We start from the raw sequence: 21123 nt of genomic DNA on the forward strand, positions 1-21123 counted from the left end.
TTCAGTTTCGATGACCATAAGATGTCGTAAATGGTCGCGTGTTAATCTCTTTCAATAGCTCTACCTTGCAATATTGCGACGAAATAAAAACTGAAAAATCAAATATATGGTGCAAGTTTCATTCAAAAAACGGCTTTCCTTTATCAAAACACACAAATACAAGTGCCTAACTGTACCTCAGTGCCAGAGGTGTTTCTCTCACTGGAGATAGAACTCTGTGCTGAAGACGTTCTCTCTGCCTTTAAAGAAAAATGTCAAGACGAGAATCAATGAACTCTCTCTTTATCGAGGTGCGGCATTATAGTCCGGCGTCATTCGTCACATGAAAAAGCCTTTTAACTTGAGAGCGTACCATGGAATAAACAAACCAGTTATCCCACAAAAGGTGAAGGACTTCAAAAACTGATCATTTTTTGGCTGGCAAAAGCGCTAATGATCCCCTAAGTTCTTTGTAAAAATTCAAAGCATCATTGCTCAGAGCAGGGTTCGTGCTGGATTTTGTCTATAAAATTCCAGGAGTATTCAAGGAGTTTTCAAGAGCCCGAAATTGAGTTTTCAAGGAGTCTTTATAAGAATATTTCTATGCCACACATAGTGTTTCAGTGTTTCCTTTGCTAAAAAAGCCTACCTTGATATTCCTTACATCTTGTCAGTTAAGTGCACGCATATACATTTCAATTTTAGGTTTTAATGTTTCCCTAATAGTCAATTTTGGGCTCAGATTTTTGAAATGTCTCTTTTAACTTAGCATGATGCAAATATCAACAATTTTCACCCAAGCAAAAATTCAAGGAGTTTAAGCAATTTTCCGCAAAATCCTTTTTTTCAAGGGCTTTTCAAGCGCCCTTGAAGTCCAAATTAAATTCCACGGCTTTTCAAGAACTTTAAGGAGTTGCACGAACCCTGTCAGAGATTCTGGTATACCGGGTTCAACGATAGCTCACTGTGCGATGCACTTTCAATATTCAGTACTTTATTCTCGACTGACTGCCAAGAAAACGATAGCTTTGAGCTAGCGAGGCAAAAATGTAAACAAATACTCCCCTTATACATCGACTAAGACACGAGACGCTTTGAGACCTGATACTTAAATTATTTAACTTTTATACAATATTATAACAACTCTTCAGTGGGCATGCCCAGGATTCGATAAAAGACTTCATGTCTGACACTGAAATTATTCAGATTTGACTATGAATGAAGGAAGGGAAAAAGAAAAAACATTGGAAACCTTTTTGGAGACAGTGGCCGGTGATTTTTTTGTGTTCCTTTCAGGTGTGGTTTTTTCGATCCTTTGGCGCTGCTAAATCAAGAAACGCAACAGTTATTAGATTTCGAAGTACCAACGTTCTCTTTTCTCTGTCTGGACTTCGCACTATGGGGAAGTGTCGAGGCACTTCTACTTTTTTTTTTTTCTGTGCTTTGAAATGGACATAATGAGCATTTTTTTAAACCGAATTTAAGGCTGTAAGTAGGGGATTACGTTTGTTTGTTTGAGCTTCGGCCGAGACTTGGTTAACAGCACCATAAGTAATACATATAACATCGGTGACCACTGAAGGAGACTACATCAAATGAATTTACTCATGGAAGGAGCTATCCAAATGAAACTTATAGCGACTTTCTAAACCCATCTAGTCAACATTCAAGTCCATTTCCATCCTTCCTATTCTTCACTGTACTATGCAACAACAAAAATACTGTCGAAGTTGGTTTTCAGATCGTCCGGGCTTGAGAAGCGTGGTACTGAATCTTAGCAGAAACCCATAAGGGTTGAAACGTGTAACGGCCCCTTGTGTGCTAGGAAACAAGCTTCTGAATATTCAATTTGCTAAGTACCATATTTGGAACAACAAGAGAGAAACATTCAGCCAATCAGTTCAAAAGAACACCGTGACGCAATACCACCAATGTTCTCGCGCGAAATTAACTGGAGCGAGGGGTTTCCAAATATGGTACTTAGCACTGAATATTCGGAAGCTGTGAACGCGCGTTACACGTTTCAACCCTTATGGGTTTCTGATCTTAGACAAGCAACTTAATCCTCATTTTACTCGTCAATTGGGGGCGCTTTAGGTGTAAATGAAGTAAAGTTCTCTTACCTCCGAGGAGTTACTCTTGGAGTTACTCTGGGCCAAAGATGACCGCTCTGCCTGAAGAAAAGACGTGAATGACTAGGAATCAATCAAGACGCTGAGGTACAAATTTCAATCCAAAGAATAGACGAAAAACGTAAACTCAACATACTTTTTTGTTCAAAGTGGCCTGCGGCTGCACTCCGTTGCATTCTCGTGTGCTGTGCTTAAGCTGCGATTAAAAGGAGGAAACGTCGAGACGGTTTTTAATATTTTACCCAACCAAAGTCAAGCGACGTCCGCAGCATTTAACAGCGATTCTCCAAGATTTAATTTTCTCATGCTATTTAGAATCAGGGCACATAATTCATGCCTTCGTGATTATAGTGCCCAAAAAGACATCACAGATCCTCTGCACTCATGAAACACCTCAATGCCTCTTCAGGCCTTTTTTAATTGCGTTAAATTTAATTCCATACCTTGTCTACCTCGGAGGAGTCGCTCTTAGACTTGGAGGAAGTCTGACCAGAAGAAGTCGATCCAGCCTACACAGAAAAGACAACAGTGAGACAAGTGGAACATCTAACAATCGAATTGATGTCTGATTTGATGATGAAAAATATGAACCTTTTTGTGCACCACAGCCTGTGGTTGAATTCTGCTCCGTTCGGAAACGGTTTGTGATGGCGTCTGCTGTCGCTGCTAAAGAATCGAAAAAACAAGGCTTGATCATGAGCTTAGTCCTAGTGAGAAAACTATACAAAAATGAGGCTTGGAGGGTAGTCCTAGATGGAGATTTAGATCCAACCCTCTGTGGTCCAGTCGGTCAGTTTTGATCGTGAAATCTAAACTTGCACTCAAAGTAAACATCCTTGGGGTAAAAATCAAAGCTCAATACTTTGTCAGGTAGGTGTTAAGCAAACACACTTGCAAAAACTGAAGGAAAAAGAAGGATTGATTTTTTATCATAAAACCAATTGAAAACTATCGCCAGGGAACAGAACTTTCTATACCTTGACATGATTGGCTTCGGAATATTGGGAAATAAGTACACATTTTGTGATTCAACGGAAACACTTTACCGTCGTCTGACCAAGGGCTTGTTGCTTTTTTCTGATTTTCCTCATTTCTTCCTGTAGGTCTTTCTCTTTCTCCTCTGTTGTTTTTACTTGTTTTTGTAAAACACCGACTGGTATTGCTACCTTCACTTCGGGCATACTACAACTGAAAAACAACATTGAAAATGCAATTGATAAGTTATTTTATTTTATTATATAGATATCGATGAAATACCAGGATTTCTCCTTTTACTAAAAAATCATATCTTCACCGCGCGCAGTGAACATATCATTTTTATCTTTCACATGTGAGGATATAGGTGTTGTCATGGTAACCAACACGATTAGCCAATAAAACGCGAGCTTTCACTTCATTGTAAGATACGTTTGTGCTTTAATATAATTCTTCTCTACTACATTAACATTTTTATTGCAAAATTTGACATTATCATGATTTGTTTTTCATAACTTTCATATCTTGTTTTATGTTACAGAACATGCGTGTTTTAAATCTAGACATTTCATCAATATCTACATAATAAACAGAACATTACATGGCCGCGTGGGGATACGAATTTTATCTTCTCGTGCTGAAAGTATCTCTCTCTCGTTCGCTTCGCTCACTCGTGAGAGATATTTGCAGCACTCGAAGATAAAATTCGTATCCCCGCGCGGCCATGTAATATCCTCTATTTATCTCTCAGATAGTACGCGCACTACAGTACGGCCCGCTAAATTGGAAATTTTGATTAAACCGTCTCTAGCACGTTTTCATGTCGTTTCTGTTACATAAACTTATTAAACTGTTTGAATCTTGCAAGCAACTATTTCAAACAGCCAAGAATTCGAATTTTGACACCGCAATCTTTGTGGCACTTGAACCTACCGCTTGACGTCCAACTAGTTTCCTTTCCCGCGCGGCTGATTACCACAGAGATATAACATATCTTACGGACCTCTAACTCGGTTGCTAAAAGGTATCTACTTTACCTTGGAGCAAGGAGCGATCGAAATATCTCGTCTCGCTCCTCAAACAAACCTGTTGCAAGTAGGATCCGGATTCATAGCACAGCACCACTCATTGGGCAAGTCCTTGCCAACGTTTCTTTGCGAGAATGGTAGCGTCCGCCATTTCAGGCAAATATCTGTAAAACAATTTACGGGAGACAATTTTAGAGTCAAATGCCATTCTTAGTCTTCTCGGCATTATGTATTGTATGAAGAAAATTGTTTGGTATTGTTTCAACTTTTTAATCTCTCGTTTTTGGCTCGGGTAGAGAGCGCCAGTCACGTACGTTATGAAAGCTGCTTCATCACCCGTTTTTAAACCCCACTTGCCTTACTTGAACTTACTTGAGAGTTACTTGAACTCGTGCGAAAATGTCGACTTTTCTATGTATCTTGCAGTTTATGAAGACAAATCGAAGCGATTTCGAAGCCTGTCGAGTTTGTGTTGGCTAGTCAACTCTCTACTCCCGGATTTTTATTGGAGATTTGTACGTACCACACTGCACATTGAGATCTATCTGCATGGCTCTCTTTCTAACGAACCTCACTTCTTTTGAGGGACCATCCGCCCACTTGCTGCTTATATAGCCAAAACTTTCCCTGGAAGGGAGAAAAACGTGTTACGCAATGACTGAAAGGTGACGGAAAGAGCACCAATGGAAGAAAACGATTGAATATGACTTTTGAAGTAACCTACCAAAAACTCGTTGCGCCTTGTGCTGTGGAAGAAAGCATTCGATTAGAATGGGGAAAAGACACGGCAACAATTAATCATCTCAATCATTCGTGGTCGCATGCAGAAGTCTGATAAATTGTGCTTTAGAAAGACCCCAACAGCAATATATTTGTATTCTTTATTTCATGTTGTTTTTCTTTTCTTGTTCTTAAGTTCCCCAATAATTTTTTTTGACTGGAGATATCTTGTAAGGGCCTGGCCAAGCGGGAAATGTTTGGCGTTTAAACAACAAACATTTTTTTTAAAATATTATTTTTCCACATATTTACATCATTTTCGAACAAAAAAAAGAATATATATATATATAATTTATGTTACATACATGTAAATGGTTACTGTTTATACCTAAATAGTTATTATTTTAGCATGTACACATATCAAACTACATCTAAACGTGGTCTCGTTCTTAAGGAATTTTTGAAGAGTTTTCTCTACATATACACTTTTGATCTATTATTTATATATACCTGCCATTTTGCCCGAAATTTTTTCTCTGTATTATTTTTGGAAGCTATGTATTTCTCAGTTCGATATTTAATATCAACTATCTCTTTAAAAACATCAAAATTGGGGCTTTTAGTACAATGTCGACTTGACCAGATATGCAATTTTGCAAGGATTATGAAATAATTCAGTAGATCACTTTTCCCTAACTTCCCAATGAACACGTCTCGTTGCGAGAGCTCTTCGTGCTCATTTGAGAGTGCAAACCAAACATTGTTTGGTGACCAAACGTGCTGAGGTTGAAGGGAGTGGCCAAACGGTTAAAACATGTTTGACCTAACTCAGATCAAACTCCACAAGTAACGTACTATGGGTCACGAATACGTAAAAAACACGTGGATACAAGCGGCTGAGCAAGCGCGCTACGCATGCGCGCGCCAAACATGTTTGATACGGCTGTCCAAACGAACCGTTTTGGCAAAACTTTGCCCATTAAACACGAGAACAAAAGAAATGTTTTAAGTTGTTTGATCGAATGTTTGATGGTCTTCGAAATTTTATCAAACACGATCAAACAGCACCAAACAAGGTGGCCAAGCGGTAAAATGTTTGGTCACCAAACAACGTTTGATGCTGTTTGGTCGCCAGGCCCCAAGAGTTCAGTCTCTTTGTTGCTGTTTGTTGATCGCTGTCTTGGTTGAATGAATTCGAACAAAAGCAGGCAGCCAAGCATTTTCTTGTTGAATGGAATTGGTCGTATGACTATGAAAACGATAAACAAGAAGCCACGCTATCGGAGGAACGGCACGAGTGAATCTGATCAGCTTTATCGTCTTGGCCGTTTGGACCGCTCTCTTGGATAAGACGTGTAGGTAATCACATGGGGCCGAGTAAAATTAAGGATTATTTTCAGAAATTGCGCGACGAAGGCAATTTCTGCAACTTCTGAAAATAGTAGTGATATTAATCCTTAATTTTACGATTACTTGTTTATAATACAAAGGGCACATTTTCAAGGAAACAAAAGATTATTAAAATGGCGGCCATGTTGGAACAAGATGTATGAAACTTAGGAAATGACGTACATTCAATCTGCGAGTCTTTCCAGTACTGTTCCAAGTGTTCGCCCAACGCTCGGCTTAAATGCTTAAATTCCTGAAAAAGGTAGGCAAATTTAAATATTTCACGATTAGCTAAGAAATTCTGCGTCATAACGATAAATGCGCACAAAGAAAAGGATGCCTTTGTCAAACGTCTTCTCTGCTGTACCTTTCCGTCAGCGAAATCTTGCTTATTGTGAGTTGGTTCAAGAACTAAATAAGGAACATCCACCACACCTACCAGAGATAAAAGAAGGACATGGCGCGTGCACATTAACAAAGAATAACACGGCACCGACGCAGGAAGGGAAATGCTGGGTTGATACCACAATTCTAATATTACTATCCAAATTAAACTTACCCATGACTCCATAACATTTTCTGCAAGACAAAGAGAGGGGAATAAGTCGGGTTATCTACCAAAGAAGTGCACAAAACGCTTGAAAGAAGTACTTACACTCCGCCGTCTTGTTGTGGTCCAGCTCGTTCGTACATTCTTATCAACCTGCCGTGTAAATTTACTTTCGTCAAATGTCTTTATCGTGCTTTAAAGAAGATAAATAGAGGCTTACTGTATTTGCCAAGTAACTTCATCTTACCGACTGCAGTTGTAAATAAACATTCCATAGCACCGGCGATTTTCAATGTTGAATCCAAAAGTGAAGTTAAGTGTCTTAGGTTCCTTCATGGAGCTGCGTAAAGTAATCGAAAACCGTAGTTATTACTTGAAACAAGTAAGAAAGTAACAATGAGGGTAAATGTGAAGTACTACGTCATGCAATGATTGTTGAACTCAAACTGAGTTATGAAGTCATATTTCAAAGCACGCCTTAACATTCTGAAGCAAGTACGATGCCGAAAATTGGCTACTGCAGACATGAAGAAGCTGGAAGTGCATGAGAACGATTTAAGAGTTTTCTGACCACATCAACATCGCACGAGGAACGGTGCACTCGCAGCAACGTCTGTAAAGATCAAGACACAATGATGAAGATGGTTGACCACGTCCTACGAAGAGATGGCAGTAACATTGCCAGAACTGCGCTAGCCTGCGCACCAGAAGATAAAAGAAGACCAACATGTTCTCGAGAGTGGAATTACGATAGATAATCATATCACCCAGCGTTTAACATAATTACATGACATATACACTGGTCTCAGTCAAAGGATATCTCGGAAAAGAGTGAAAAAAGGAAAAAAAATCTCCTGTTATTCGGACTGCATTTAAACTCGGAGCTTTGCCCTATAGGAACAGCTTCTATCCACTAGACCACGATGGACAAGTTACTTCAACATCAGGTATTTGTTGCCGGGCTATAAATCATCGATGATTAGGCCTAAGCGCTGATTTCATGGTGATTGGTACACGGTTAGGTTTGTTTAAGAGTGGCCGGACCTTTCTCGTGAGTTGTCTAAAAATATTTGTTAGCGAGTATTATTATATCTCTCAGATAGTACGCGCGCTGTAATTGGCTAAATTAGCGGGCCGTATTCTACAGTACGGCCCGCTAAATTTAAAATTTCAACAAAACATCATCTAGCGAGTTTTTCATGTCATTTCTGTTGCATAAACTTGTACTGAAAACTGTTTGAGTCTTGCAAGCAACTATTTCAAAGTTAACAGCCAAGAAGATTTAGTTTCTGGGATTTTGGCACGGCATTCTTTGTGGCAGTTGAACCTTCCGCTTCACTTTGACTAGTTTCCTTGCCCGCGCGCCGGTTAACCTCAGAGATATATTAAATATGCTTGGGCCATAAATCAACGGGAAAAAACTCGGTCCGTAACTTACAGTACGGACCTCGAACTCGGTTAGTAAGAGGTATTTATCACCCGTTTACAGCCCGGTCTTTTGTCCAAGAAAACGGCACCTGGGTGGTCCAGTGGTTAGGAGCCGTGACAGGTCAGCAAATAATCGTAGGATCGAGTCTCGAGTCCAGATAGCTGGGTTGTGTTTTAACAGAAAAATGTTCAATTCCCAGAATTCCTTTCCAACTGTCAGTGTCAAAATAACGATGTTCGTATATTCAAAGCCGGTTGATACTATATGATTATCGTAATAACAGTCTCGAAAATGAGCTGAGAAGAGAGGGCACACCACGAATGACTTGGAGATGTGTGGAAAAAGGTGAGCAGTCGTGGCTCAGATGGCTAGTGCGCGGCTTTCGGAGCGAGAGGTCCCAGGTTCAATCCTCGGTGACTTCAACGTCTGTTTCGACTTTCCTCTGATCCGTGTAGCTATAGCTTTAAATCCCCTGAAAACGGAGCACTGACAGAGGGAGGGGGGTAAAGGGCGCACCGTCGGCTTTCATTGATACCAGCCTCGTAGCTGAAGGAACTACCGACGTTAAATAAAGTGACTTTACCTTTATCTTTACCTTTACCTAGAAAAGTTGGGATGGCGGTCATGGGGGGTCGCAAGCGTCATGCGGGGCGCGAAGAGGATAACTAACCACCAACGTTGGCGAATGTCAAAACGTGCCATTTGAAACGGTCGATGCCATTTATGACGGTCGACTACACACTTCACTTCAAAGAAAATTTAAAAGAAACAAACTGAGAAGAAATATTAACAAAAATTAAGAAAAAAAAAAGAAAAAAAACATTTATAAAAGAAAAACTAGAGGAAAAAAAGAGTCCGAAAATTTCAAGACTCGAACTCGGGTTCTTAGCCCTCACCCTAAACAGAACCCTAACCCATATGACCAGCGAGACACAACTCCCAGTAACCGCAACCTTTTGAGTTCTTAGACCTAACGAGTGTAATTCAGAGCTAAAAAATGGCATCGACCGTTTCAAATGGCAACGACCGTTTACGAAAGGGAAATAAGCTTCGGCGACAATATCTGAACTCGCTCGTCTTTTAATCACTGATAGTTGTAAGAATTTTTGTCCTCAAAAGCCGGGACAAATATCCTGAGGTCTATACTGTTTATTTCCTTTCTCTTTTATTACAAATAAAAGCATTTATTGATAAAGTCAAAGTCGTTCTTACTTTTTCTTAGCATCCGCTATTTTCGTTTTCATTTCAGCGTCGGCCCGCGCTTCAGCTGCAAGAGCTTGTGATCTCCTTAGTTTTGCCTGTCGAGAAAAAAAAACCCGACTTATTTTAACGCAGAACCATCTTGATTTAGGCTTCGGAAAGATCGGAAAGACCACTTGCAATTGTTTGTGTAACCGAAATCAGATGTTTGCAGAACCTTAGCAACCACGGCGGAAACGTCAACAAAAACGTCACTTGAAAAAATTAACATTTGCGCGATCGCAACAACTTTGCGTTTATTCCGCCTTGTTTGCGTTAAACACTGTTCAACGGCAGGATTAGTAGCAATGTCGTTGAAGAAGCATAAAGAATGAAAAATTGACAATTGCATGCTCACGTTGCCGTCAAAATCCCAAAATTTTTTAGGGAGCTTAAGCACGCGTTTTTGAGACGCGGACGGCAACCGGAAGAGAACATCTCGTGTTCCAGGACAGTGGTGTGTCCCACATTTTTATACTAATCATCTCTAATGGAGAAAAGATACTTGGCAATGTTAATGTGGTTGTGTAGACAAGTTAAAAGGGAAAACAGCTCAAGTTCCGGTTGCCGTCCGCGTCTCAAAACGCGCGTGCTTAAGCTCCCTAATGTAATAGTGTCACGTTGCTTTCCAGACGTGTCAAGACAAGTCAAAAAAGAATGCAGTTGCCGCTCGAGAAACGTTCTGTGCTTAGCTCCCTACTGTACACCGAGAACGTTACGAGATTAAATACTTCGAAGATTATCTTTTTTAAAGGCCCACTTTCACTGAACCGACAGACTTTTCGACCGTTTGTTTTTGTTATGGAAATTTGTATTTCTTATCGCAGCGATCTAATTAGATGAATCTCGGATTCGGGTGGAATTTTCATATATGAAAATTGTTCCGAGGCACGCAATGCCTGTCGGTTGAAGGTGGGCCTTTAAGTCTTATTTGAATTATTGCCGACGTTTCCGTTGTCGTTTTGGAATCTCGTCATGGCCTGGGGCAAGTCTGGTCGTTCTCTGTTCTTGGAACATTTGGAATATAGGAATGATTTCTGGGAGTGTCTAATCGGCGTGGTTGGATGAGTCGTTGGTCGTGGGTCCTAACCCTAACCCTAACCCTAAACCCTCACCCTTTTTTACATTTTAATCAACGACTGGAAATTCTCGAAACAGACAAGACCTAAGACCTAAGACAAATTTGGACTGAGTACTGGGGGAGCTAATATATATCTTTTTTTATCTTCAAACAAACACGACCCACCACCCACCCACGCGATTTAGCATCACCCGATTTCTGGTAGACTTTTCGTATGTGGCTCAAGACAAAAGAACCATTTCATAGGTACTACGATTTATCCCCGAAAATCATAGTGAATAAAATTCTTACTGATTCTAAACGTAGCCAATTAGGAATACGAGCAACAAAATTTCACCGTGAAGAAATATCGTACGTCCAATAAGCAACGCGAACGACAAAATTTCACTAGTGATGAATGAACGTATCGAAACGTCAAACACAAGACCAGACAAGTCTCAGTATCTATGAAAAACACATTACAGCATGGAAAATGCTTTGTACGATTTTTATTCACTCGTATGAAGTAGTCTCTATTTATTCCGATTAGGAATTTCTGACTAGGTATTGTTAAAATGAGTTTGTTGTTTTGTTCTATGGGCGTTAATTATTTCGGATCCGGTATATGAAGATGAAGAAAGAACTAAATTGAAATGTTACCGTTTATAAAAATTCACGCTTAACGAGAATCCCAGATTTCACCATTTCTCTTGCCGGCGGGGCCTTCGCACGAGAAAACGAAGGGTTCTGGAGACATCGGATTTCAATTTTTCATTGGTCAGCTTACGAACAATAAAACCTTGAACCGAAAGTAAAAATGGTAGATGTGGCGTGAATGATCAGAGTGTCTTTGTCTAAAACTACGATATTATTTATTGCTACATTCTCTTCGACATTCTTTTAGTTGCAGCCACTTAAAGCTTAACAAAGAGCAAAGAGACTCTTCCAATGTAATGCTTCTGAGCGCCGCCATATTTAGTGCTATTGACAACTCATATATGCCTCCAGAGCCCTTCGTTTTCTCGTGCGAAGGCCCCGACGGCTAAGAGAAACAATGGGATCTGGGAACGAGAATGGATGATTTGTTGGCAGTGACTTAAATTCTCCAATAATTGTTACAAATATGCATTAAGATATGAAGAATTTCATGTGCATAAACTTCCACAAACAACTGTACCCTTCCATCTTTCGAAGTCTGGTCTGCTTGCGCTTGAATTTCTCTAAAAAGAAGAATTGTTTGAATAACCTGGATTAACTTTACTTTTCGTCATAAATAGTCGGCAATCGGACTAAAAGTCCGCACATTTTTTTTTTAACTTTTACCTTGCCTGCGTTTCCAGCTCCCATGCCTTTTCTTCGGCTAAAATAAAATTACATGAATGGTTAAAAAGTTGGACCATTTAGCCGTTCAATGCTGCCACATTGGTGATTTTGAATCGCCTGTGCTTTTCTCCATTTGGACATCAATTGAACAGGAAAGAACACGGGCTAAGGCCCCGTCCGCTTATCCGGATATTTTGGAATCAACAACTTTTTCTCTGCGGATTCAAAAATTTTCATGTGCACGCGTATCCGGATTCGTTCTTGTATTCAGGGCTGCTCTGTGACTATTGTCAACCGAGTATGCCCCATCAGGCGTAGTTGGCGACAAATTCGTTCATCTGCCATGTTGAATCAACCCAATCTCCCGCCTAATAATGTATACTGTCTACAATGGTGACTGAAGCCTGTTAATGTAGAGTGTCTACATTCTCATTTCACTATTATCGCGGGTGCTCTTGGAGGTTCCAGGTCGTTCGTCTTGTTTCCAGAAATGCAGCACATTACATGTAGGTCCAATTTTGAATCTTACATAGTTGAATCTATCGAACGACCTGTCTCGATTACCCATGCTACCTGCGGGTCGCTCTCACTGTTACCTGATATTTTCAAGAAAGAAAACAGCTTCATGTATCTTAAAGCTAAAAGCCATGCTAACCTAGCAAATAGTTAGCAAAGGCTTAGACTTAAAGGAATACTTTGTGTTTGGATGTCAAAATTGGACCTCCAAGAGCACTCGCGATCATAATGAAATGAAAATCTAGACACTCTACATTAACAGGCTTCAGTTACCATTGTAGACAGTATACATTATTTGGGTGGAGGCTTGGTTGTTTGAATATTTACGCGGTAAAGAATGGATTAGGAGTTTGTAACGTCATCGGATTTGAAAGTATCCGGATTCGACAGTCCACACGATTCCAAATTCTTTGCCTATTCAAAACTTTTCACTCTGGAGAGCGGATTTAAAAAGTGGCGGATACGCCAGATACGTGTGGACGAAGACAAATTTTGCGGATTCAAAAATATTCGGATACGCGATAAGCGAGATTATTTATCAAACGCTTTCAAAATTGAATTAAGCTGTGCAATACAGCTCTTATATGGCCAATTGTAGCGTGCGTGGTAATCTAAATCTTCAAGGTCCAAATACAACCACGAACTGTTCGGGAAGTGTGAATTATTTCATACCGGTGTCATAATCTATTAGAGAAGTGATAATTAATTAGGTGTCCACTCAAGATAACTGCTATTACAATTCTGAGTAATAGCATTGTATCGTATGAGGTCCGACTCTTAGTGTTACGAATTTGAAAATGATGATTAAGTCACCGCACCCTGGGTACCAGAGTTTTTTTCTCGCGTACGGAGGATGGAAATTCTTCGCTTCGCTTCGGCGACACCGGAAACTGCGCAAAAAAAAAAACCTCTGACACCCAGGATAAAGTTATCGAAACGTCATTCTAACCTACTCTCACTGATTTTTATTCTTAACAATAATCTAATCTGACTTTTAAAAGAAAACGCGTTGGTACAATACAGTTACCTATTTTAGCTTCCTGGTCTGCTTTTTTGGACTCCTCCTCGGATCTTGTCTTGAACCGTTTGGACGTGAAATGGTAACACCTTGAAAGATGGGTGCACAAAGCTACTTGCTTACACGAAAAGTGATCGTTACGTTGAGATGCTACTGGTTTAATGCACCGCCATACCATGCACAGAAGGGAAACTGAGATCTCTAAAAGCGTGTTTTAAGTCATATGTCAAAAACGAGTGTGAGCGTATTATCAGGGGCTACAAACACAGAGTAACAAATGGAAGCACGACGCCCTAGGCGAAGTGCTTTTATTGTTTCAAGTATGAGTGAAATGTAATGATCTTTTGTTTTATTAGAAAAGCAAAAATAAATTGGAAGGAAAATGAATATTCAATTTTTGGGTGTCGTTCAAAAGGTAGAACTTTTGAGTAAATTTACATCATAGGGCGTGATAAAGAGAGAGAGTCAGAATCGGCTAAACTTCAGAATACCCCGCCACTTATTTGCATTTCATTGAATAAGAATAAGCTCTTCTGTATTAAGTCTCGTTCTTCAAAAGATGCCGCATAGGGGAAACAATAGTGGTTAGCTGTGGAGGGGTATTCTGTAGTTGCTCCCATTCCAGTTTCAACTAAATATAACAATAATTGGGCAGTGAACATTTTCGCCGAATGGCTGAGGTTAAGTGAGGTTCAAGTGCCGGTTTTTCATTGCGATGGACTTTTCAAAGACTTCAAACTACACAAGGTTTAAGCCTTGAGTGCAGTAGTTTATTTATCTGTTTCTTTTTTTCCGAAAGTTTATTAGCATAAAGATTCATTGAAATTCAAGTGCCTTGATCAGTATTTTGATCAGTTTTTTAACTAACTCGGGCGTTTCTTGACCTGCAGCTCCATTAGGTATAAAGACACATGCACCTGACCAAAATGGGGAACTCCGATTGGCTAAAAACCTTATGAATTATTAATGAGTTTGAGAGAAAACGAATCACAATGAAAGGTAAGTGTCGTGATTGAGTTACGCGAAATCGAACTTTCGTTATCATGCCGCCCCACACCGTACCTCGAAACCGTACACCTTCGGGAATGTGATTGGTTGCTTCTCGATATGGCTTCGACCCCGTAAATGGTAGAGGGGCGGGGGAGGGAGAATCTGTGCAACCAGTAACATTTCATCTCCCCTCCCATGGATGATTATTAACGCACGTTCACGCAAGATAGCACCGGCGACCGGTTCGCTCAGTCTGAGCATCGGACTGCCGTTGTAATTACCCCTGCAAATAGTTCGGATGAGGACGATAAAACCGTCGGCACCGTCTAACGACCCTTGTTCATTAGGGAATTTAAGATCTACGACGGCGACGGTCGACGAAAACGTCACCTCAAAATATAACTTGGCTCTATCATAAGTCGCTCGCGATAATTCAGTCTCGTTCACGTCCTACGATGTGGGCGAAGTATCCTAAAAATAAATTGGTACGAGCGGTTTCAGAGTGAAATAGAGAATGAAAGATTCTCTGTTGCAAGCTAACGTTGTCGTCAAAACCTCCAATTTGGTGATTCACGTCGTCGTTATGTTGAGGACCCCTAAAGGCTGGTTTTCACTAGCGAAGGAGTCGGGAGTCGTAAAAGCGATTATGACTTAGTGAAAATCAAAGATCGGAGTCGTAAGCGGAGTCATAAGCTCGACGGAATCGGAGTCGGAAGAATCACAACGTTCCCATTTTCTTCCGACTCCGCTCATGACTCCGACACTTATGATACAGTGAAAACTAGATTGTCGGAGTCGGAAGCAGAAGTGGAAGAACCAACCAATCACAATGCTTGGAATCGATCATCGTGATTGGTTGATTCTTTCGCTTCTGCTTCCGACTCGGCCGATGCAGTTTTCACTGGATCATAAGCGACCGAGTCATAAGCTGAATCTGTGTTCTTCTTCCGACTCCGAAAGTTTGATTTTCACTAGATCGTATCGCTCTGCTCTTCTGATTACGACTCCGACTCCGTCGCTCGTGAAAACCAGCCTTAAGATACTTGCTAAAATCCGTGCTGCACACGTGCACGATTATTTTTATCTTTATCTTTTACCCAATGATATTACTGTTTTGTGGCGATGTCGTAGTCGTAGCCGTAGCCGTAAATTCCCTATTAACTATGTGACACGTTTAAGATCTTACACCAGCAAGGAGTTGGGCACGGACTTCTGGTCTGGCCTTCCCTTCAGCCATATGGTCTGAATAGATCGACGAAATCACAAAAGACCGTAGTCAAAGTGCTGAAACTAGTGAATCATATCACGTAAATAAAATCAAAAGAATTAACAGCTTTTCGCACCTGGGTTTGTATAGACAAGTCGTCAGTCTCTTCGTTCGAACCTTCTTGTTCTAAGGAAATGATCGACAAAAAAAAAAAAAGGTCAGGTGACATTCCCCAATCAAATGGGAAATGAAATTTTATTTGATGACTTACCTGGATGTAAATCTTCATTCGTGGGTCCAAGTACAAAATGGCGGTGTACGCCCTAAAGGATGCTCTTTCAGGCATGATCCTGGAAAATAATAATAGAGGTATCAGAAGAATAGTTCCATACTAACATTTTTCAAGCGGCTAATCGAGAATTTATTTGCTGCGTAAAAAGAAACAAACAGAATACAGCTATTTTGAGAAACGTTGTCGGAAAAAGTGCACGCGACAATCCTGACAGGTATTGTGGGTGATTTTAAGTGCACTGTTTTTCAAAGAAATTTAAAAGAATCGTACGGGAGGCCACTGATATATGTTTGCGAGTGCTGAAGGAAAGTAACAAAAGTAGGTTCGACAGCTACAGTCGTTAGCAACAGTGTATTGATCATATCCCACATTACCTTTCGGGATTGTCGCGTGCACTTTATTCTTGACAAACTTTCTCGAAATAGCTGTATATTCCAAGGGCCTACACGTCGTAAAGACCCGAGTCTCTAAGTGCTACATATTCCCATGTAATTCATCCGAGAGTTAACCCAAGAAATGGAAACGGGCCTACACAAGGACAGACAAAACCATGAATCAGGGGGGATATCCGGGATAGATCACTGCTGCCGTATCGACTGAGTTACAAAGGTCAAACGGGTAGGTTGTGAGAATTCAAAGAAGTATAATCAATGAAGGGGCAGGTTTTGTTCTGAAACGTTGCCAGTGTAGCACTAATTAATTTGTTCGAAGAATCAAAGTGAAGGATTCGGCTTTCCCTATTGTTTTTCTTAGGGAGGGGGAGGGGGGTCGCGACTTTCCTGAGCATGCGTAAGATTTCTTTGCCTGCGGGTCGAGAGATTTTTTAGAGGGGGCACCCCAAGTAGGATTCGAGCTCAGTATCGCCTCATTCAGACTACGTGACCGCCTATAGGGAACATACTTATTAAAGAATTGCGTGCGTGACCGGAACCGAGTTTTTCTGTTTTCGTTGCACGCAATGAAATATCCTAGGTAACACATCTCACCGGGCTAATTACATAATTTTACAATTCACCCGGTGTTGTTGAGAAAAAGTATTAAATATTTCTTTAATACCATCGTAGAAACTAGTAAAGCGTCTGTTTACTGGTTTGATTGGAATAAATGCCGTTTAACAACAGTTTTAAATGTGAACAACTATAACCCTATCATTGGGTCAAGCAAGGAATGTGGACTTTGGAATTGAACTGGATATGAAAAACAGGTATGAGATAACAACGGCGGGCTGAGCATAAATCAGAGTAAACAGCAAAACAATCATAATACGTATTGACCAATACATTGTAAGAAAAAAGAACACTGATGAACTTTAAAGAAATCGACTAAAAGTTCTTTGAACAAAGTGTTGATTACCAGTCGCCTCTTCCTGTAAGAGACTTCATCATGTAAACCGCTTTGCATTCTCGTGTAATCCATCGGTGACCGTGATCTAATCCCATAGTGGGTTTCATTGCCACCATGGCTCTGTCTTTGTGTGGGCCCATTTTCATCACCAGTCGGGTTAATGCTCAGTGGCCGGTTTCTCGAAGCCTGATTAGTGCTAAACGTTGGTTAAGAAGAGTTATCAAAACCTATGGGTTTTCCAGGGTATATAACGCTGGTTAGCGCTAACCATGCTTCGAGTAACCCGGGCCAGATTGAATTACATTGGGACATAAAGGGCTTCAAGTCACACTCTGGTGAGACTTCTGATGAACCACGGTTAACGTTTGAATGACAACCGACGACCGGTAGCTCAGTTGGTTGAGCCTCGGACTTTCGTTCAGGAGATTGCGGGCTCAAAAAGGTCGGCGTCTTAAAAATAACTGAGGAGAAAGTGCTTCCTTTATAATTTCATCTGAAATCTGACTCTCAGGTCTTCTCGCATAAGGACGATAAACCGTAGACTCTGTCTTATAACCCTCCCTTAGTGTTAAGCAACACCGTGGGATGTAAAAGAACTGTTTGCAAAGAGTAGGTGGGGGACCACCGGCCATGATGGTCTATCTCTCAGATAATTGTAAACCGCTATGAGGCTGTATGTGATATATGTGCGCTCTATAAACCCATTACAATTAAGCCTCCATTCTACCTACATGTCGTAGTCTGCCACGTTCTCTCCAGGGTACGGATCTGCCATTTTGATATCGTATGGATCACTGACAACCTGCGTATTTTAAAATACAGAAGCCATCAGGACGTGTTTAAAGCGCCAAACTGAATCAAAGAATGTCATTGCTTAAACCCACATCAAGCTCTGGCTCTCCGTTGTCCAAGAGCTTCAAGTTATAGACGATGACAAGAGTTCCTGAAACAGAAAAAGAATGACAGCACCTTTTAGTGTTTAGTCTTTCTTGAATAAAAAACGGAAACTTCGTACATGCAAACTTTATTTTAGTTCCGTTGAGGAAGAAGCCGAATGGGCTATTGACCCGTGGCCCTTGAGGGCGAAGGGTCTAATTGTTTTAGTATCACCCAACTAGTCGGACAGAAAAGGCAATAATAAAGTCAGCAAATGCAAGTAAAGAAATATTCATTTGGGAATAAAACGAAAGAAAGCGTCACGCTTTTCGCTACTCGAGAACTACTAATAAATAGTCCTCAAGTAGCGTAGCCAATCAAAATGCAGGATTTGCATTAGTCCACTAGTTGGGTGATACTAATGGCTAATATCACCGAGCAGATGACACACAAAGAACTACCACAATTGTTAAGAATCCCAAATGGCCGGCAAACCAGTTGGCTTTTTACAAGTGCCATCAAGAAGTTGAATGGGGGCCAACCATGGTCAAATTCAATTAATGGTCAGAACGGCTCTTGATACCCGGACCTCAAAGCAAACGCTCTAACCACCGAACCGTACTGCCTGCACTAAGCAAAGAACCTTACGTCACTAAAATATTTTACCTTTTGGTCCAATTTTGTCAAATTGTTCGAACAGTTGTGATTCCGTGCTAAATGGCGAATACTTGAGAATGAGGTTTACTTCGACTTGGTGCTAGACGAGAGACAAGGAACAGCAACGTTACCTTCGCTTAAATAGCTCACGTTGAAGAGAAGAAAACCCAGTGCAAATGTGACTCAGAACAAAAACGCTTACTTTCTCCAGTTCACGCTTTGTTTTTGCAATTGACTTTTTAGAGGACAATTCCCAAGATGGCATCGGTACAACAACCTTTGAAGAAGGAAGAAAAAGACCATGATAACTTCAGTCTCAGTACAAATCAACACCAATGAAGAAATTTTCGAAGTTTTTCAGTTCAGACTTACTTCTTCTATTTTTTCACGTTCATGGAACGTCCTTGAAAGAAACAAACAGCTCATGGTGTTGCCCCTGTAAGGAGTAAAATAGTAGACTATACAATAACAGCACTGAAGGTGGTGGTAGTGCTAGTGGTAGTGGTAGTAGTAGTAGTTGTCATAAGACTTTATTGAAACACGGAAAATCATCAGTTAAGTTTTACAAGTTAAAAACTAAAACTATTTACAACTGCTCTACACGACTGCCGTGTGGGAATCCGATATGCTTGGATACCTTCTTCAGAGTTCGCTTAAATTGATCAACAGATCCCACATTTTTTAAGCTACTGAGAACGTTATTCCATGTGTCCACGCTATAGGAGAAGCTTCGCTTTAAATAATTAGTTCTCGGTTTTGCCAAAGCCAGTTCAGAGTTTCTCAAGTTGTACTTAGAGTAATCCTGAGTGAAAAGACGTTGAAGGTAATCCGGGGCATGTCCCTTCATTGAGGCTTCACGTTTCTTTCGTCGAATTGATCGATAGCCTCTTCCAGGCGAGAGTGGTTGGGAGGTGGTTCGAGTTCGTATCAAAAGGCAATTTTGTAATTATTCTTGCTGCACGATTCTGCAATTCTTGGAGCTTATCATTGAGGTAGCCTCTCAAACAGTCCTAAAGCGAGCTGCAATAATCGAAATATGGCGGCATCTATGGTAACACCCAAGGATTTGGTATGTTCAACTTTCCTGATGATTTGATCGTCAATTCTTATTTCAAAGCCTTCATTTTGGACAGAGAATCTCTGCCTTGATCCGATCAACATTACCTCAGGTTTGGCAACATTTAAACTAAGCAGCTTAGGTTACTAAGTTCAAGGATCAAGGCAGGTGCTTTGGAAATCGGAAAGCAAACAAACCAGATAGCAAAACTTTCGATTATCGAAAACTGTACTTACTTTTTCGTAAACAAAATCATATCTTTTCCTATCCTCATTGTCCCACTGAAATGCAAAACAACAGGCCAAGTTAGTTTTTTTTTGTACTGAGCCAGGTTACTCACAGGCCAACACGACATAAAACGAAAGCTGGAAGATGGCAAGTTTACTTTTCATTAGTAGTTTTCACGTGACGAGGGTACTATATTCCGCAATTTCCCAATGATGCGATAAACAGAGAAGAGACGAATAAGCTTGTAACAATGCGCTCTATTGCGGGGCAGCACAAGTTACTGCCATCGCTATAGCAGAGAACCAATGAAGTCGCTAGTTCCAGTGTAAGAAGTCATTCCATGCGTTATTACGCAAGATAAAATCTTTGTTTTTGGTGAGATTCACAAGATATGAAGGTGATGGTACTTACGATTTCAGCCCATTGCCATACTGTCCAATCAGTCTCGAGTCAACCGTACGTTTAACTGATCTTCCAAACTGTACTACATTTGCAACTTCCGCTGCAAAAAGATCCATGGAAATCCAATTGTTAAATCAGGAATAAATTAAAATAATCTCGTACCTATTTGTGAAAACCAGGCAGCGGCCAAATTGTCCATACACTCAGTTCACGCAGCAGCGTAAGAAAAATCTGAAGCAATATTTTTCAACGGGTGACTAGGGGATACTCGAGAAAAATCCGAGGACTTTCGATTAATTTGTTCTTCGTTTTCTAGGCGGACTAAACTTCACGACTACGAGCACTCAAGCTACGTCTTGAAAACTTAGTTTCACATCTCAGTATTTGGGCACCGTAAACATTTACAATCGCAATAAAATAAATATTATACGCACGAATAAACCTAAAGCTAGCCACAGCGTGCGCAACCGCTATTTGGCTTGTTGAATACCGTGACGGCTAAAGCAGCATAAAATGACGCTTCCTTAAAAGACGAATGTACCTAATGCGTTTCTTCATGAACCGCGTTTTACGAAACCACTTACATGGATCCATACCATCTCCATCATCGCGGAAACATAACAAAAACTTCCCCCTGCAGGACTCGGACGGTTCTGTGAAGGAAAAAAAAATCAAATGCATTGCTAACAGTATTTAAGCTTGTCCTCCAAGA

General features: G+C 40.6%; 1 protein-coding gene across 5 annotated transcripts in view; it reads right to left on the minus strand.

Annotated features, from left to right (window-relative positions):
* LOC137977703 (ATPase MORC2A-like) overlaps nucleotides 1-21123 on the minus strand; it is a 37082-nt gene that overhangs the window by 3442 nt on the left and 12517 nt on the right. For 4 of the 5 annotated variants that reach the window (XM_068825010.1, XM_068825009.1, XM_068825012.1 and 1 more), the window contains 29 exons: nucleotides 20996-21064; nucleotides 20421-20511; nucleotides 20018-20062; nucleotides 19097-19160; nucleotides 18927-19001; nucleotides 18734-18824; nucleotides 18076-18134; nucleotides 17923-17993; nucleotides 15827-15905; nucleotides 15692-15741; nucleotides 13368-13447; nucleotides 11825-11861; nucleotides 11679-11721; nucleotides 9415-9500; nucleotides 7021-7113; nucleotides 6879-6926; nucleotides 6783-6802; nucleotides 6591-6658; nucleotides 6407-6476; nucleotides 4839-4860; nucleotides 4638-4741; nucleotides 4173-4278; nucleotides 3158-3299; nucleotides 2703-2777; nucleotides 2555-2620; nucleotides 2248-2307; nucleotides 2103-2153; nucleotides 1232-1303; nucleotides 177-239 (listed from right to left, as the gene is read on the minus strand). In XM_068825010.1, coding sequence (XP_068681111.1) covers nucleotides 177-239; nucleotides 1232-1303; nucleotides 2103-2153; nucleotides 2248-2307; nucleotides 2555-2620; nucleotides 2703-2777; nucleotides 3158-3299; nucleotides 4173-4278; nucleotides 4638-4741; nucleotides 4839-4860; nucleotides 6407-6476; nucleotides 6591-6658; nucleotides 6783-6802; nucleotides 6879-6926; nucleotides 7021-7113; nucleotides 9415-9500; nucleotides 11679-11721; nucleotides 11825-11861; nucleotides 13368-13447; nucleotides 15692-15741; nucleotides 15827-15905; nucleotides 17923-17993; nucleotides 18076-18134; nucleotides 18734-18824; nucleotides 18927-19001; nucleotides 19097-19160; nucleotides 20018-20062; nucleotides 20421-20511; nucleotides 20996-21064 — 2000 coding nt within the window. The remainder of the gene's footprint in view (nucleotides 1-176; nucleotides 240-1231; nucleotides 1304-2102; nucleotides 2154-2247; nucleotides 2308-2554; nucleotides 2621-2702; nucleotides 2778-3157; nucleotides 3300-4172; nucleotides 4279-4637; nucleotides 4742-4838; nucleotides 4861-6406; nucleotides 6477-6590; nucleotides 6659-6782; nucleotides 6803-6878; nucleotides 6927-7020; nucleotides 7114-9414; nucleotides 9501-11678; nucleotides 11722-11824; nucleotides 11862-13367; nucleotides 13448-15691; nucleotides 15742-15826; nucleotides 15906-17922; nucleotides 17994-18075; nucleotides 18135-18733; nucleotides 18825-18926; nucleotides 19002-19096; nucleotides 19161-20017; nucleotides 20063-20420; nucleotides 20512-20995; nucleotides 21065-21123) is intronic. The other variant, XM_068825011.1, reaches the window with a different exon arrangement.

The sequence above is a fragment of the Montipora foliosa genome, chromosome 11 (assembly GCF_036669935.1).
Source record: "Montipora foliosa isolate CH-2021 chromosome 11, ASM3666993v2, whole genome shotgun sequence".
In the NCBI taxonomy this organism is placed as follows: Eukaryota; Metazoa; Cnidaria; class Anthozoa; order Scleractinia; family Acroporidae; genus Montipora; species Montipora foliosa.